This window comes from Pararge aegeria, chromosome Z (assembly GCF_905163445.1).
Source record: "Pararge aegeria chromosome Z, ilParAegt1.1, whole genome shotgun sequence".
In the NCBI taxonomy this organism is placed as follows: domain Eukaryota; kingdom Metazoa; phylum Arthropoda; class Insecta; order Lepidoptera; family Nymphalidae; genus Pararge; species Pararge aegeria.
In genome coordinates, this window is record NC_053208.1 from 154,291 (window position 1) to 173,855 (window position 19,565).

At 37.6% G+C, this 19,565-nt stretch overlaps 1 protein-coding gene across 1 annotated transcript in view; it reads left to right on the forward strand.

Moving 5' to 3' along the window:
- Positions 1-19,565, forward strand: part of LOC120636569 (forkhead box protein L2-like) — an 84,408-nt gene that overhangs the window by 18,584 nt on the left and 46,259 nt on the right. Inside the window, exon 3 of the mRNA XM_039908104.1 lies at positions 15,149-15,257. Coding sequence (XP_039764038.1) covers positions 15,149-15,257 — 109 coding nt within the window. The remainder of the gene's footprint in view (positions 1-15,148; positions 15,258-19,565) is intronic.

A 19,565-nucleotide genomic window follows, 5' to 3' on the forward strand; every position in this document is an offset into this window, starting at 1 on the left:
AATAAATAAAAAATTATAATAATATTGAAACTATTCATATTGCAGAAACGAGCTGTCGCTCAATATATAAACTGAATTGAAAAGAAACACGTGATTCCCTCCGTGAAAATTTAAAGAAATAATTATACTTACAATATGATACCTAAGGTAATTTTGGACCTACTAATGCGTAAGTTTAAATAATATGTTAAAACACATTTATTACAGCGAGTTTGATGAATTTCTTAATGACAAGGTTGCTTGGAAGCATCCAGCTTCGCTTTAATCTCTCACAAAATAGAAAAATGAAAGTTAAAATGAATACTTATGTAAAGTGTTGATGTTGGAAAAGAGCAACTGCTGAGTTTCCTGCCGGCTTCTTCTCGGTAGAGTCTGCCTTCCGAACCGGTGGTAGAGCCACTACACACAGACAGACTTGACATTTCAAAAGTGCTTATATTAGGTCTACTTGAAATAAATGAATTTAGAATTTTGAAAGCGTAACATCTCGCAAATTTTATTCATTATGTTTTATTTCAAAGATATGCGTAAGTCGTCATTCTTAAGGCGAGCCAAAATAAAACTAGGTACCTACTTACTTTATTGGTTTTCATACGGCATGACCGAAAGCTATTTCATAGCCAGTGTCCGCAAACGCTGAGTGCAGGGAAAAAGTGCCGACACCAAATAAAATATATACTATTAGCACATTTATAATAATCTGTACGTTTGACTTGATCGGGGTCATGGATTGCGAAATGTTCAGATATGCAAGCTTGACGTAAAGTGTAATGGTGTTATTAGGTCACTATCCGCCAGGTAGTCAAGGGCAGAACTTGAACAAGGGACCACGACGGCTACGGAGATTGAGAATTTAAAGATTGATTTGAAAAATTTGATTTATTTCATTTGCATTTTTCTGCTTTGACGTATGAAATCCTCGTAACTTTAAAAACATGACATTTTAGATATAGTCATTTGTTTGTTAATCTCAGTTCTACTCGTTTCTACTAGAGAATGTGTTGAAGAACTATGAAGTGCAACGCCATATTAAGATATGTTTTATTACAAACCTTTAGCTTAGCGCAAATAAACGCATTATTACGGCTTTGCTACTTAGCTATATTATTTTGTTTGGTTTCTTTCGTTGAGCCTTCTTTCCTCTTGAATACACAGATTTAAGATTTAAATTCAATCCCGAATTATTGTTTTGAAGTATTCGATGAAGAGTTAACTAGATCCGCAGTGTTAAACCGCACAAGAGATCTCATCAGCTGATATTACTATATGCGGTTAAATACAATCTTGGATGGTTACTAATCTGACTGGGTCGCGCTTTCGTTCAGATACCTGCACCCGTAATACTTCTTATTTGAAGCTCAGTCCCAGTTAGCCAGGCCTGTGCATGCGGCAATCGAGACTTAGTCGCCTTTGCGTAATCAGCGTCGGGCTAAACCACCTGTCAACTGTAAAATTACTGTATTTTATATTACCCATCTTATATCCATACGTAATATGAATTTAAATACGGAACGTAATACGTTTTGCCGAAATGAATTAATTACCAACCAATGATTTTATATGTTAAGTCGTTTACCTACTTATTTTTATATGCTCCTATTTGTAACAAAAATCGTTGAATCTTAGCATGTCTTTTCGCACCCCCAAGCAGCGTGGGAGTGAGGCAGAGGAACAGCTATAACAAAAATGTCAAGAAAACTTACGAAAAACCCAAGTATCTCTAGTATCATTGATTTCGACGTAGGTCTGGTCAGTCTTCCCGGCAGGAATACCTAAACGTGGAAGTAGTGCGGGCCGCCGGAGAGGTGCGCGCGCGCAGGCCGCGGGGCGTCAGGGCGGCAGGCGGGCACGTGGTCGCAGCAGGACGTGGGTGGCCCGCGGACTCATTTTTACACACGCATTCAAGTCCTCCGCTTGCTTAGCACGCGGCTCCGAAACTAGCGTTCCTTTTTAATGTAACGTTTAAGCGCTTGGCAACACACAATATAATAATTTCACCTTTCCTTTTAATAAACGTCAGGTTAGATGTGCAGTGTGTTTCATAAGGCTAAGTTTTCCATTGGATGAGTATGTTGGATCTTTTTCTTTTTGTATTAAGAACCTTTAGGCTGCCAATAAGGCTGACAATGATAATGATAATGACTGAGTAGCTTTCTTCTCACGGGGCATGTTATGATCATAAAGAAAGTTAGCGCAATGCTCGAGAAAACTTGCTCTGGCCGTTGGTGACACGGTCTATGCAGCAAAATACCATTTCCGTTGGATAATTAGGTGTGTCTTTTAACAGTGAGTGGCGGGCTAAGGTGAAACCCGAGGTGGCGCGAGTGTATCCGCGTGCGTTTCCCGCTCATTCGAGAGCCTCATTCCTACACTCGGACCGAAACTCGATCTTATTATAGCTATTTGAAAAGTCAGACGTACAAAAATTCTTACCGAGGTTTCGCAGGGCCTGGCCCGTGTAGGTAACTGCACTCTACAATGAACCTATTTCATGAGCCATTTCACTTTGTTACGATTTTTAATTGCTACTTAAGCTCAAAAGCATATAGAAGTTTGTTTCAATAATGCACCCATTCGATTTTCAAGCTGTACGGCAGATAGACCACAGACAGGGAAGGCTGCATCGCATGTTTATTTGATTCCAAAAAACTATTTATAAATAAGCCAATCAGTCCTTTAGAACAATAAATAGTCCAAAAACCATTCAAAAAAAAATTAAGAACAGTTAAAATAGAATGGCACTGAACGAGTTTGTCAAGCTGTTTATGGAAAACCTTCATGTTGTAAAACTGTTTTATCTCAAGGCAGGCTGGCATTGCATTAAATGTATATTGTAGCCCTCCCATCCGCTTTTGCGCTTGAACACAACAAATGCAAGAAAAATGTTTGAGCATTTCGAGCACGAAATTAAAATATGGATGAGGGGAGCGTATTGCGAATCTACCGGTACCGATACGAACACGAGATTCCTAATTACCAGTATTGAATTCCACACCGGTAGTTAGGGCATATCGAGTTTAAGCATTCGAGTGCAGGGATCCTAGGGATCCGCAGTAAGTCGTCGAAGACACCTAATTTCCTCATTTTAGTCTGCTTGTTATGTCACTACTTTATTCAGAAAGCATAATACCATTAATTACCTATCAAATAAGCGACTGACAGTAAATACTGCACTGGATCACCAGTTTTTAATTTTCAATTATTAAAAAGTTTTGCACGTGTATAATTCCTTCTTTAATTGGGTTGCATGTTCATTGTACTAAAATAATACTATGCTCATGCAGGTCGATAAGTTATATCAGTATTATATTATGTATATCAATACTATATATGAGCCACGGCATCCTTTGGCAAGCTTCGTGAATTGTTCCGCTTAATTTAATCTGCAGAGACTTGGACTATCCTCTGAAATATTCGCGTATTAGGTAGACTTCACCTTAAACTACGAGTACTTCGTGATATGTAAAGAAGCAGCAAAAGTCAGTGGCACAGACCCGAATCTAATGCGGCAACACTTGCGTTGGTTGGTGCCGACATTCGCTAAGAACGGGCAGCGCAAACATGTCAGTTCTAGAGATTTTAATCTGCAAATTCGGCATTAGTTTTAAAGCAAGATAAACCACGCATTTGGAAAGTCCAACTGAAAACTGATCGAAATGGAGGTTGTTATGGGAAACGAATACTTGCACTACTTATCTGTCGTTTTTGCCCGTTAACCATAAAATGTAGGCTTGCCTTTAAAATATTGTTTGCAGTAATTGTTCCGCCCAGACCCGCCCTGCCATTTCGTGTCCTTATTCACTGTATGTTTAAGCTTACAAGACATGAATCAAATCTTTAATGTGTGCACAAGGAGACGGAAATTTAATTTTAAAGTAGGCTAATGATTAAAACCCGTTTTAATTCGTGCGACGAGTTTTATATTCCTATGACTACGGAACCTGTATTGCATTCCTACATTGGCATTGCACTTGGCTAGATAACTTTAGCAATAATATTAAAATTGGAGCACCTGTCAGTGATTTCAAATTGACTGCCGCTTATTAAGCTGATAATTTGAGTATATTTTTTATGAACCATAGGGTAACCCAAACGTGTTTACACCCGACTGAGTTCTTTGTATTAACGAATTCAGAAAATTATCTCCATCTCTGCACTACGGTTCGAAAAGTTTTGATGATTTAAGTAAAACTTGACTTAGTATTTGGCAAGTTTAAAAAAGCGCTTTTTTCTGTTTAAATGAATTAATTCCTAAATTAACATGTTCTAAACTTTAGAATAACGTATCTGATTTTGACTACATTAACTCAGGCAAGTATTTATATTAATAGTTCTCGCATAATCTATTCCTTGTTTTACTCGTCTATGTTTTGCCTATCCCCAGAAAACATTTTCCGCGAATGAGATCACAGGCTTTCTCTCATATTCGAGCGATCTGTGCCCAGCAGTGGGATAGCAATACATGATGATCATGATGTAATCGCGAACATGGGCTGTATATAGAAAATCTTATAATTCCACAGGAAATCCGATATTGTACCGAAAGGTAATCGCGGAAAACTCCAACCAGTCAGATACGGAATCTGTGAACCGTTTACAGAAACAACTGCACCAGACGCGAAGGTGAAGCAGGATGTCGTTACGTGCTTTTTGTTTTCTGAAACTTTTTGATTCGCAATTAAAACGTATCGTTGCTTTGTTTATGTAGTATAGGTGTGTAGGTGTTATGAGTACCACTTCTACATAGTCCTCCTTAAAATCGTGAAACTTATTTCAAGGAGGACTATGTAGGAGTTTGAAATGTGCCTTTACCAAATATTTGTATCTAACTATTTAGGTAAATAATTGAATAAAAGATTGATAAACAGATGTCACGGGTGGAAGAATAATTAAAAATAATTAAAACTATTCAATGCTATTGATATCATGAGCGTCTAAAGATTGTCTATACCAACTCTAGGCCAAGGTGGACTGCTCACAAGCGTGGAGCGAGGAGTCGATAGGCTAAAGGTTTATATGGAATTCGGACGTGTCCATCGGATATCGACTACGTAGGCACCAGTGCGGCCCCGTTCGCGAGGCGGCCGTCAATTAATTAACATATCATCCCGCAGATCCAGTCTCGTGAAAAAATATTCACACAAGTACTTAATTCGATTATCTGGAACTGCAATAAATGTAAAAATTGTTGGGGTTCTCATGTTGCAGTACTTTAAAGTTATTATACGTGATGCTTGTTCAATTTTATTGCATATTGATTACATCACAAAGCTCTTGGATAAATGCTGAAAAGTTGCAAATAAAATTAAGGCAAGCCGATCATATATAATTATGTATTTGATATTATCGGTTAGACAATTAGGATTACTGGAGTTAGGAAATTGACGTTATCTACTCCTGTGCTTCGAAGTGACCAACAATTGCCCGCCAAACAACATCGGAGCAGGGTTGTGGGTGTACTCTTAATGTTAACTTAATTTTGATTGGAAATTAGTGTAAAATTACTGTTTGTTTCCCTTGAAACGCTATTAAAATAAATAAATGAATCCTTTTACCAGTGTTTGGAATTATCACATCTTCTTCTTCTTTGTCGTTACACTCTTGACAGAGTGGTCGTGGTCATCATGAAGCGTCTTTGAGGGCAGATGTCACACGCCCCACGAGCATACGCCACTTCTCTCGGCTGGCCGAAAGCCTGGTGCACTTGTGCAAAGGTCCACCCACAGCAGACTGAATCTGATCGGTCCATCGCGTGGGTGACCTTCCTCACCCTCTAGTGCCCTCCACCTTGCCCTGCACGACAAGACGCTCTATGGAGTCACTCTCACGCCGGGAGATATGCCCGAAGAATTGTAAGATACGACTCTGTACTAACGCCAAAAGACGTTTTTTAATGCCGATTTCTTGGAGTATAGAGATGTCACATATAATTATCACATATGCTTAGGATAATGTTGACTGCACACTAGTAAACTGCACAAAATGTAAAGGTTGGCAATATTGCTGATACATTGGGTAGGCGTCGGGTCGAATCAACGAGACTGCAAATAGGTTGGCATTGAGGGAAGTGTTTTTACGCCATGACTGACTTAGACTAATGATGGTATCGGGCTAGCCTGTAATGGCACGGCAGTTATATTAAAGCCTAGGTGGATAAATAATAATTTAAATACCGAAAAAGCTTACGGGTAGCGTTTGTTTCACTCGACTTAACATGAATTAACGAAACTAACATAGATGTCGGTTGTATCTGCAATATGCCTATCTCCAGGTTAATTTGTAATGGTCATAGTAATACTGTTTATGTCAGTATGGGCTTTGGAATATTTTTCTTCTTTTTGCGGTGCCTCTCCGACTAGCAAAGGTTGGCAGTCAGCTTCGTGGGTTCCTGTCTATTTTCGGTGAGGTGAAATAATTCTACTGCACTTCCCATCATAATAAGTAGCAGGAGCTCACATCTCTCGTGCCGTAGCTCGTGCCCCAGATATGCAACTTTCCTGACCTTGATGGTTTTGGTTGACACGTCGCAGAACTTCCACATTGGATATTTTGTGAGTCCATCTAATGGCCAACATGCGTCTGAATGCCCACATCTCAAACAGTCCAAGCCTCGCATCCGTATAGCAGTTTGATCCAGATGCTACAAAGCAGGAGTCGAGTGCGCAAAGGAAGCTTAACTCTGCGGTTGCAAAGAACTATTTTCATTCTGATAAAGGTATTTCTAACTACATCAATCTGAGTTTTAATTTTCTGTTCACTGCTCCACGTATCATTAAGCCACGTACCTAAAAACTTTTATTTGCGCACTCTCAACTTTTTGGCCTGCTATTGTGATGTGAATATTTGTAGATAAACTAAAAATTTCAAAAAAGTTGTACTAAAAAAGTGCGCACTAGAACCCACGTAGCATTTTAGGACGGATTTTAGTTTGCAAAGTTCTGAAAACGAATTTAGTATCTAATGACACAAGGTTTATTATTTTTGCGGAGCTGAGATGATGACATACTCATATTTTGAGAGAATATGTTATCATGACGCAATCAATGCAATAGTTTACTAGTATTTTATATCGACGAAAATGTGGTCATAAATATATAAAATACGTGTTACACATATTATATTAAATAAGGAGTCTTTACTGCGAGCGATGGATTCAGCGTGAATATTGTAGTTATCATTTTAAAAATTACAAGCTAAATCCTCAGTCAGCCTACAGAATAGGAATGCTTATGTTCCAACCTATCCTGGTTACACTGTTTAGAGTAAATCGCAGCTAAATTGGGTTTAAAGGCGGGCCTAATTCCAAATTTAAAACATTTTTTATTACTGCTTAGTTAATGTATGTAAAATGTAAAAGATAACATAGCTCACCAGCATATCACAGACTGCCAACTTGTAAACATCTTCGTATAGATTTGAAAAGTGTAAAAACTGTTTTTATAATAATCGCATTTCAGAAGTGAATTTCGTTTCCAGATTGTGGGCTCGAAATCGGCCATTAATTACGTAGTTATTTTCGTATAATCCCATGCCACGACTCAGTGTCGCAGTCATCGTGTTCAAGTTACTTACTATATATTTGTCATGCTAATAATACATAAGCGCCTGAGCTTAGCGTATGTGTATGTGTATGTGTATGTGTATGTGTATGTGTATGTGTATGTGTATGTGTATGTGTATGTGTATGTGTATGTGTATGTGTATGTGTATGTGTATGTGTATGTGTATGTGTATTAATCTCTACTATTTCATTATGAGAACATATTTTGCCAAAACGATGTCACGATTTTGTTCATTATCTTCGTCTTCCATGATTATTGTCAATTGCAATAAGAGCCCCAGCAGACCACACTACTGTTGACAGCACACTAAAAATCCTCCGCAATTTTTTTTTATTTCCGTAGGTATAAGTACGTGACTGTAATCTCACCTCCTGGTGAATACCTACGTGACGATAAGTCAAGTCGGTGACGGGCCAACCTGTTATGTTTGTTGGTACCAGACATCTTGTGTTTGTTGGTAGGGCGTGGTAACTAGCCACGGCCTCCCACCAGACCAGAACAGAGGAAAATTAGGAAATAATTAATTTCTAAATTGCCCCGGCTGGGGATCAACCCCGGGACTAACCGAGCACTACGGCTCTCGGCACACGGCTGCGTCAAGCAAATTGTAAGGTAAAACTGCTCGAGGTTTTACGTTGAGGTAAAATCACCTTTTCCTTGGGAATTCATTTGCCTATCGTTCTTTTCGTAGCAGATCATTGATTGCTGACTGACCGTTACTCCGGGTGAATATAGTGGTAATATTGATGATTAATGTGTATAATCATCAGACAAGGTTGAAACCTTACCTTACATAAGTTATTAGCAACAATAAGTGAAATGTGCGTTGTGTTTTGTTACCTCACCGCGCAGCTGTTTGCACGCAATGTATTCTTCTTATCACGTTTTTGACGGGGTTCCCAAATTGTTTGTTGAAACCACTTCTCCCCCATAAAGAAGGCTGAGATTTTCAGTCATATTGTACGCGGGCAACTATGGATAGATATTACTTAATATCAACAGCTAGACATAATGTTTTCAAATTAATTGGATAGATGAACCGCCTGACTAGAACTAGTAATAATATTTAAATTGTTTGATTAAAAATACCTGTAACAAGGAGCTGAGCTGAGCCGAGAAGTCCTTAAAGCAACGATTATAGTTTGAATTATTGGTCAATCGGTGAAAGCTTACCTAATACATCGGCAAACAAAATAATGTAAACAACAATATTGTTGTTTATCCCTGCTAATATTGTTGTTTATTTTAACAATATTGTTGTTGTCCCTTATTTAGGAAATAGGGAATATAAATAATTATAGCACTTTATCTATGATAAACCCGATGATTATATTAAATATATCAACAAATCATAGTTTGTATACTCATTGATAGTGTATTGAAAATAGAATAATGGCCTTTAGTAGACTGTCAAAGAAAAATATAGGATCTATGGCGGGAGACGCGAGTTTGACAAGATCGATTGGCGGGAAAGAAAAGTTAGCACGGATTTTAATTAATGAATTGAGAAAAGGAGATTAAGTAAAGTATTGTGGATAGAACGTTACAAATTGGGAATAGATGATTTATAATGGAAACGATATACTTAAGGAAATATTGTTGTGACGAAACAAGAGTCGTATGTATTGGTGATGGAGTTGAGATAAGTTGTTGGTACTATGTTGGTACCTGATGTTGCATCAGATAAGTATATATCATCTTTTGGTTTATTTAGGTATCATATATGGAGCCCTAGCATAACTTTATACCGACAGTTTATGTAGCAGAGGTTACAAACAATGTGTTCCAAAAGTCCTGATGTTATAAGTGATAATAGTAGTTATGTTCGACCTGTCTTATATGTCTTGTATCAAAGGGCCTAGCGTTATATCATATGATAATGTTGTAATTGTGTTTATAAGTCTTGTTTTAATTGATTGAATAAAAGAGCAACGGTAGAGTTTCTTGCCAGTGGTCTTCTCTGCCGAAGACAGCATTCCGAACTGGTAGTAGAGTCATTTGAAGGTAACAAGTAATATGAATTATAGAGAAGCCTAATATACAGTATTAGAGTCAGTCTAGTTGTTTTATTTCACTCCTTGAAAAGTCAGGTTTATAGAGTACAGACCCACAACACTGCTCTAAAGCAGGTTGGTGGGCTTTAATGATGTCTTTTATAAAATGAATACTTTAATATGAGAAATTAGTTATTTAGCTTCAATAATACTGTTAATTAATGAAAGATCTAAGTGCCATCCTGAACATTGTTGGTATTGAAAGGAATATCTGACTATCATGGCTTTCCATTCTCTATATATATTTTTTTAGCACGCGCGGGAGGGCACGGCCGGCCGGCGCGTATCGCTGCTCACTGGCTCTTACTCTGTTCAGGTTTGTGTCGATAATATTTGATGCTCTGTATTTTCGAAGACTGATGATATTATCAAAAAAATATTATTTTATTTCTCAGTCAACGATGGCTGTGCATATAGAGAAAACACAAAGGTCAAACACCTAGGACTAAAATAATTATTTATAATAAATATTATTGTGTATTTAGAAGATGACGAAACGTACCAAAATATACACAATGTATATCTAGATTGGGATTGCCTTCCGAAATTCCAAAATAAAACTCAGAGACACGTGCTTCCGATATTTTTCTAATGTTAATATTAAATCGAATCTTGAAAATGACCAATAAATACATAAAGATATCTATTTCTGAATACGTGGGATGCTTACTCTCTTGAATGAACAAGTCGACCCTCCTCGTAATATGCTTGTAAAACACCGCCCAAAGCTTAGGCAGCCAGCGGGAAGATATTTTGGAAATAATTAGTTTTGACGATATTCACGCCAATGATGGAAAGGAGATCTAGGTCTTCTACGAAACGGCTTTTGTGCGTGTGGGGTGACTTGCATGGTTTTCAGCTAGGGCTGTTATTGAAATACAGTATATTTTTTTGTATTTCTTACATAATGAAACACATCCGCACATAAATGTAATTTACGATGTTTGTCGCAGGAGAAGGCTTGCCTACCGGGTCCGCTATCTTTAAAATCCGGCCTAGTTTAAAACATTAGCCGCCCGCGTCTCATGGCTCGCACCGCGGGCGTTCGCTTTTTGACAGAGTCAGCTATATCGATCTGATTTGTTCGCAACAGCTGCTCATGCACCTATTAACCGCTGAAACATGTTTGTCAGTCGGCTATTAGCGCGAAAGAGATAAAGTTCCAAAAACATCTATATCCGAGCGAGATCGATTCATTTTCTCCGATTCACGGGCGATATTTATTCGTTGCATCTTGACACTCCAGAAAAATTCCCGTTCCGAAAAATTCGTATTGCTTTATAGCCAGACGTGTTCACTGGCAGGCGATTTTTCTTGCATCTATATAAAGAAAATATTTATTTTGAAGAGAAGCTTCGTTTGGACTTCCAGCACTCAGGATGCAGACACGCAAAGAGCGAACGAGACAAAAAGGTAATCTGATAGCAAAAACTAAATAGCGCGCGTAATTGCGTCGTGGCAAAGTTACAAACAGTACAAATAATCATTTAGTAATATTGGCTCCCTCGTTCAGGTGTGACTTTACAACTCAACGTCTTGATCGATACAAATGGATATTAAAGTAACTGTTTTGACAAAATAAAATTCTCACGCTTCACTTTTCACAGTGATATTATAAACAATGCGGAAGAATGTGTGGAGGTTTATATTATAAACTAGCTGTTGCCCGCGACTTCGTCTGCGTTTAATTTTGTTTTTTGATATGGCATTAAATTTAGTTGTAGTTCTAAAAAAAATTTAAGTATTATGGGACATTGACATGTGGTGTGACGTCATTGCCCTATTCATAGTATTTTTTTTATTGACACATTCCTTTTAAACAAGATCGTATATTTAGTGATTAAACGGACTTATTGGTCGAGTGGTAAGTATGTTGGACTATGGCACACTTGTGTCTGAGTTCGATTGCCGCTTAGCCTTAATTTTAGATATAGGGATTTTCCGTCTAAGTTCAGTATCTACTAGCTCTGAGTTAAGAAATTGACAAGATAATAGTTAAAGTCCATCAGCTCTCGTCGCTAGTAAGCTTGCCCGCTGGGGCGATATGTCCTGTGTGGAATCATTGTTGCGCTAACTATGTTAACATTTACTTTTTCCGCGTACATCTTAATTTGATATTGACGTAGTACACAAAGAGATCTATACAATTATCTAATTATAATCTCTGTGTTATTTTAGTCTGATGGGACGGCCACGGCTTCGGCCGAGGCTAGTTACCACGACAAAGATGCCGCTAAGCGATTTAGGGTTACTGTATGATGTCGCGTAGAAACCGATTGGGGGGTATGGGTCAAATATAACTGCCATACTCCCTAACAGGTTAGCCTTATATTATCTTAGGCATAGGCATAGGCATCATCACTCACCACCAGGTGAGATAGCAGTCAAGGGCTATCTTATAGTGTAATAAAAAATTAAATAAATTATAAGAGGATTACTAGACGTCAATCAACTTTAATGGCAGAAATCCGTCTACGTTTATATCCGTCTAACATTTTGACCCTAAGACGTATAGTTTCACACATACTACGTCGTGTCACCGTGTGAGAAACAAGGATACGGATACATATCTCTAAAGTAGGTACAACTTGATGAGCATGCAACTATTCTTTAATTCAAGTGTGCAGCTTTAAAGACTATTGCGTAAAGTGAGGTACGCCTGTTTGATGTGTCTTGTTCTCTCAAAAGCTATCAATAAGTAGTTAAATAGTTAGTAATCCGAACATAAACAGTTTTGAACATCACTCGATGGATTCGTTAAATGTTCCTCGCTAAGTGGTGGGGGCTCGGAGAGCTGCAATATGATGCTAATTGCCGGCCCGTAAACAACGCCATGGCCCGGGGCGCTCTGTCGCGGGACGCATGGCGAGGGCGCACGATTCGCCGTTTGTCATAATCCTATAGAGCACGTCACTGTTATTTTAAACTTTCGAGTCGGGATCAAAGGAAATTTGCTAAAGAAACTAAATAGGATTATAAGTTCACCGTAGGTTTTATAATTTCTACATAAGATGGAATGGCTGTTCTGCGTACTTATTCTACAAGAAAAGATAGTTTTATTTTGAAACAAGATGAGCCAGAAGATGTTTCATTTCGTGACGAAATGTTTATTTATCTTAGTTTTACTTTTTTACTCACACTCGTGCTACAGCTATAAAAAACTGCCAGGTCTGAAAAAAATGTTTTGTATTGAGCAATCAAAATAATTTCGTGAGACGATTATGCCACTTTGAAAATGTTATAACGTCGCTAAATGTAATGATGACCTGGAAACGACAAACACACAGTCACATAACAACTCACAATAGATATAAAACATATACAATTATAATTTACCTAAATAAGTAGTATTTTTTTCCTTTTGCCATTCTGTACAAAAATCAAAAGGAAAGACCTGACTTCCAATATCCGGCTCTCTTAGTATGGAAGAGAGCTTTCATTAAGAATAGTTTGTACCGAAATGGCTTACATGAAAATAATATTATGGAATTTTTTTGGGAGAATTTTAATTCAATTATAAACTGATTTATAACGTTGCCAGACTTTTTGACTGACAAAGATACCAAAGATACTTATTGATTTGCACTCAGTTATGCAGCTAACTTACAATGAAGGTATCCTATTGAAAGTTTCAATTAGATTCGTGAACATTAATTAGTAGATATGGAGTTTACTTATGTACTCATACTGCACAAAACCTCTTACAGATATTTCGTTCTTCCATAGCCAGTCGTAATTCCTTTTAATTGAAATAAATTAAAACTTTGAAACTCTAGAATCAATTAATATTGAGGGAATAGTTTCCACCTTAGCTACAATCAAAGCAAGAACAGTTAACGTTACAATTGTATCAATAGGTTTGATTGTTTATCATTTATAGTTATCCTTTTGATATCTTCTTCTATAAGGTTGGTGCACAAATAAATATCTATTACTCATAATAAAACTTAAACAGATTCTGTACATTGAAGATATTTAAAAAAAAATTTTTGGCCTATAACCGATACTGAACCCAAAACTGTATTTTTCTCATTCATGTCTGTCTATCTGTCGGTACCATGGCCGCGCATCACACTAAAACTACTAATTGAATTCAAATTAAACTTTGAACGTTTTGAGTTCACATTACGAAGCAGAATATAAATTTAGCTCAGTTCCTTTGGAAGAGGGGATGTAAGTGTTTGAAGATTTTGCACCATAACTCCGTCAAATATTAACCAATTTCAATAACCCTTTTTGCACTGGATAGCTTCCAGTCTACTATCAGTTTAACAGCAGCGAACCCCTTTCTTACCGATACTAAATACATTGTTGCCGCGTTGAGGATGCTGCTGGAGGACTTTAGTGCTAGAACTAAATAAAAAATATTTAACATTTCTTGGTTAGCAGCCTTTACCATGCGAACAATGCGATTGTTTAGGGTAGGCAGTGCATTTGTGCATATATAAAGCGCACGCCACGGGGCAACCTTGCCTTGTTTTCTTAACTGCCTGTGCAGCTGAGCCGAGTTTGCCAACCCTGCCAGTGTATCTATAAGAACACAACACTGATCCTTACAAGTAAATTCTCACACCCAGAATGTGGATTTCTCAATTTTATTCAGATTATTGACAGTAATTCATGTACAAACTCGAAATATTTATGTCATTCAATTATTCTTCCCGTGTAGCGTGGTACCTCGAACGCAAGAATTGTTAAATATAGCTAGCTAGAATAGAATAACTTTGCAAAGCATTTATGCATTGTATAGTTGCGTCCGCTTCTTGTGACGTACCCGGTAAGTGAGACGCTGCTTCCGATCAACGCAGATCACATACATCAATGCACGCCCATTCATTTGAAAACTTTCCTAATGTTTCAAGAAGTCAGTGTGTTAAAATGAATAGAAAAACACAACAAAAAGATAGGTTGTGTAGTAGTAAAAAGATTGCTTACTATATTAGACCGATAAGATAAAATGGACTGTGTAAGACAAAAAGTGTAGTCGTTAGTTTTGACGTCCATCAAAAGGCATCTGTACATACACACGGCCATGTTGCAAATTATCCAAGTCGCATAAACATCGCTTCACTCTGTAACCAGAGCTGCGACTACGCAAATATAAGCTAGGCACTTTACTTTATTTAACTCACTCCTGAGCCTAATTTACTTTTAATCTTGAGGCAGACACAATTACGTGTTTATTTATGACTTAACTTGATAAATTAATAAATCGTTAAAACACTATTGTTTACATAAAATATTATATATTGTTACAGTTTTGTTTATATCAAGAGGCCAATTAAATTAAATTACACAACAAAGCAACAATACATATTATTTAATCTGGTAAGCAGCCTTTAATGTATTCTACGTGCAGAGCGTTAGTGTTGTAAGGGCTTGATACACAAAACAATCATAGATTGGGTTAAACACCGTACTGCAAAAGGGCGAATGAAAAAACTTCTGCTCTTAAGACTCCCAAAAACTCCCACTTTGTAAAACAAAATTCTATAAAAAACAAACAAAGTTAATGATATTATTTGTTTGCAGGAGCTGTCAATACACGCAGTGTCGAACCACGAGCTTCTCAAGCCTAAAGATGAACCAACCTACGGCTTAGCTTCTTCCAGCTTGTGCTCCTTGAACCTGTCTCATGCGGGTAAGTCACTAATCTATGTGTTATGCTCGTAAGTAAAACTAACGGTAAAATACGAAATTAAAATTAGGTCTGTCGGTTTGGGACTCAAACGTGAAATTTCCGGTTGAGTGGTGCTACCGGGAAGCAGCCAGCATGAAACCGTAACAGAAACTTTCCAATATTATCTCATTGATCTTCCATCATTTATCTACAACTATTTTTTTGTATAAATAATAAGATTTTGGTCGAAACTTTTCGCGAGAAGACCATTGACTAAAACCGCTATCGGAAGAATAACGGTCGACTCGACACTCCGCTTGGCGGTAGTCACGAGACTACCCTACGTAAGGTACGGAAGGTAAGGTACTAAGTACTTTGCTCACGAGAGCAAGGTACCTACTTTACCAAGTATTTTGATATTTTTTCCTTTTCAGCTTTCATCAAATTATCGTCATATGGAATAGTACCTAATGTCAACAATTTTTGCACGGCGCAATGATCGATCGCCAAGCACTAAGTATATCAGGTCTATAGTCAGTAATAGTTGATATAAATTATAATAAATAATGATGAGTTAAGAAAATAAGATCATTTTGTTACAGATTCATACGCTTAAATTGATCTTTCTCGATAAAGTAATCATTTACAAATACAATGTTGAAGTGAGGCATTTAATCAGAAGTACTGTTTATATAAATTTAAATTTAAAAAGGCATTTAATAAAACGCAGAGTGGTTACATAGTTAAAAACAATATTATGTACACGGGTACGCAAACATTCGAATACGAATTCTGCCTGCAATACTCACAGGTCGCCGGCAGTTTTGTTTGATTCGCAAATAATGTTCACGGCCACAAATGATCATGGTGCTGCAATCAAAAGAGATATACGCACAATGCACATTAAGCACCATACTCACACTTTGCAAACACCCTCGTATGTACCGTGGTTCGTGAAAAACGGTTAATTAATCTTAAAGTCACCTTAGCGAAATTATTGGTGTTAATGTACATACAACTAATATTTTTTTTGTAGTGATAAACTTTTTTAATGGTAATAATTGAAGGATAAGGCATAATTATGGTTCTCTCGAACTCGATTTAAATTACAATTTGAGTACCTTCAAGGCTAGAGTAATAGGCTTTTTCTAGGCAAGCGTGCTCCAACCTAGACCTCATCATTGCTTTCTAACGGGCGTGATTGTCGTCAAGCGCTGGCTATCGTTAATGAAAAAAAGAAAATCGATGTGTCCGACCAGTAGAGTCGTTCAACGACGTCAAGTCATATTGATTATGACGATAAGACGAGCAAAGACTCGCTGCGTTAAATAGCGCCAGCTTTAATAAAAGCTGTTTTCCCAAGTAGCTGATAGCGAAGGCCGGATGTCCTACTCACCTGCCGTTACTAATTGAGGGAGTATAGAGTTACCACCCCCAAGGCACTTTATTTATTTGTGTCTCCGAATCGTTATTCGCTACTAAATAGATGAGAAATTCTATACTTATCTTTTTTTCCGCAATAGCTTGACACTGCTAAGTAAATGCTGAATGGATAATAATAGAAAATAAGGTTTTGCTGCGCCTCAGTTTTTGCTTCATCAGCGTTACGGTGACTCTTAGCTTCTAACTGGAAGACTTAGGTTTGCTTCCCGGCTCTCATTATAGGTAGAATGTGTTTGGGAATTTAATCATTTATTCCTATCATACACTGAAAATAATATCTTCTAAATCTCTTCGAGCAACAGCGAAAAACGCCTAGTTATCCTATTTCCGATCTATTACTGAGAGTTTCCACACAGAAAACTGACCCGGAAATCGAATCTAATACCTTGTAAACCACTAGACAAACATGCCAGTAAACAAATGAGTATGTGAATAATTACAAATTGTGATTTATACATCCTCTATAGTCTATACAATACCAATTAATTTATTACTGACCCACAGATTTTTACTAAGTAATGGCAACAAAGGGGCGCTTGTATAGAGTAGCTTTAACGGTGGAATTGGAGACCGAAAATTACCTAACGTACGGTGTACCACACAGGAACTTGGACTTTGCGTACATTTCCGCCCCTCCTGCTGTAGTAATAAGACTTAATAGTATCTTGTGAGAATGTCGCTGGGTGTATCGATAATGTGCGATAGCTTGTACAAAGGGTAATTGTTCTCTAGAACAATAATGCTTAATATCGATGGTTTCTAGGTAAGAGTACCATAGGCGTTAGATAACAGGTGGAAAAATGTGACGTCAAGTGAAGTAATTACATTCGATTACGTGAACGCATCCCGCGCGGTAAGAAGAAGTTACCTACTCCATTGTATTATCTTTAAAACTCCTGCAATACATTCAGTAAATGAAAATATGTATTTAGGTCTCTATATAATACTCTATTTTGTTAAATCATCGGTATGTCATCATATCATATGCATGGTAAATCGGGCTTGGATGAAATTACTTATATAAAATGCCGTTGAGAACATTATGGAGAACTCTCACGCCGTTTCCTTCAGAGTTAAAAGCAAGTGATATTTAAATTCCTTAAAAGACTGTGGTGCGTGCCGGGGCTCGATTTGAACTCGGTCTCCACAAAAGGAAACCAATGAATTTGTGAAGACTACCATTCCGCACTTGTCCGCACGGACCTTCTCATTTTAAGAAAAGACGCGTGCTCTATAGTAGCTGGTATTAAACGCATCTTACACGTCTTATTCTTTAAATAATCTCCAAAAACAAAAGTTACTTAAATTGTGTAAAATGTGGTAGATAACAAAAGCAACTGCTGAGTTTTTGAATCTGCGTTCCGAACCGGTGTACTACCTAATGTGTGATTGGGTTGGTCTTGGCGACTGAGGGAGTATAACGTAGGAGGGCAGCAGAGCCCTCTGCGCCACTACCGTCTGCGGTCTGGCCAGCGTGGCGGCTATGGGAGGGTTTGCCTCCCATTGGCAGAGACCTTAAGTTCAGATTGTGTTTGTTTGCTTGCTTTTCTCTCGCTCGACTTCTCCTGTATTCATAATGCACAGTTCACGCGAGCGGTACACGGGGTAGCCCAGGCTATTATAAATAAAACCAGTTATTCTTATTGAATTGTAAAAAACCTTGATGTATTATTTCTTTAATAATAATCCCTACTGATGCATTTCTGCAAGAAATATTGTGAAAGGTTAAACTTAACCTTGTCAGCCTCACTAGAGGATAGAGGATTGAAATTCTATTGGACAGGTAATTTTATTTTTAGTGTTGAACTTCCACGAGCTGTTATGATTTTTTTGATTGATTTGATTCGTGGTGCGCATTGAAAGAGAGAATTTTTCTTTTTTAAAATTCGAAGACCGCAAATGGCAACTTGAGAAATATATTATTTCATCCACAAATACCGATATATTTTCTGCCAGAGACGGAAAAGTACTGAAAGTTTTATGAATTAATTTTAAATTAATATGAGACCATAAGAGCGCGCGCTTCGCACGCCGCGCCGCGCCGCCGGGCAAAGTTTGAAGCTAGCGGGCGCGCACCCGGCGCTGCTGCCACAAGAACTGCTTCATATTGAGCCTCCCTTTATTACGAAGAGAGGAGGAATACCAACAAATAAACATATAAAAAAGGGTCTCTTTGGAATTATAACAAACTTTAATTTAACCTCTTCCTCAGAGGTGCCTCAGTTTCGTAGATAGCTCGATAAAAGCAAAGTACATTAGTTTAAGGTTTTCTAATTAACATGCTGCATTTGTTTGTACACAGACATACGAATGTAGCAGTTAGCCTCATTCACAATTTGTAATTCATGCACTTGCACGTAAGATTTGGCGAGTAGTCATAGGATCCGCTATTAGCTCATTACTTTGGGATTACTCAGGTTCTGATTATGAAGCCAGCTCTTAAAGGTTGTTAAAATAAAGTGGGACTATGTAGACCTGGAGTCCTACTTCGATAGCTTTTAGAATTATGACTTGTTTTTTGGACGTGAGTGTGTCCAAAAACTGCCATTTTAAGTTAATACTGTTTTAGGCCTAAGCCGTGCGTAGATCATAAAAGCTATTTTTATTAAACCTGTTGCTTCTCCCGGGAAAAAGTATCCTATGTTCATGTCCAGGAGTCTTCAATTTTTGACAATATCACCACGTGGATACCATGTGGGCACTATTTCGTTATTGCTTCGAGATTACCGCTCATCTCTCTGCCGTGATATTGATCTCAAACTCGAAGATTGCATAATCTTTATTTATTTCTCAGCTTCAGGCAACTATAGTCTAAACAACTTCGTTTTGCTGTTCCTTCCCAAACAATTAGTAGAAAGAAGAATTCAATCTTGGAATACCTTGAAC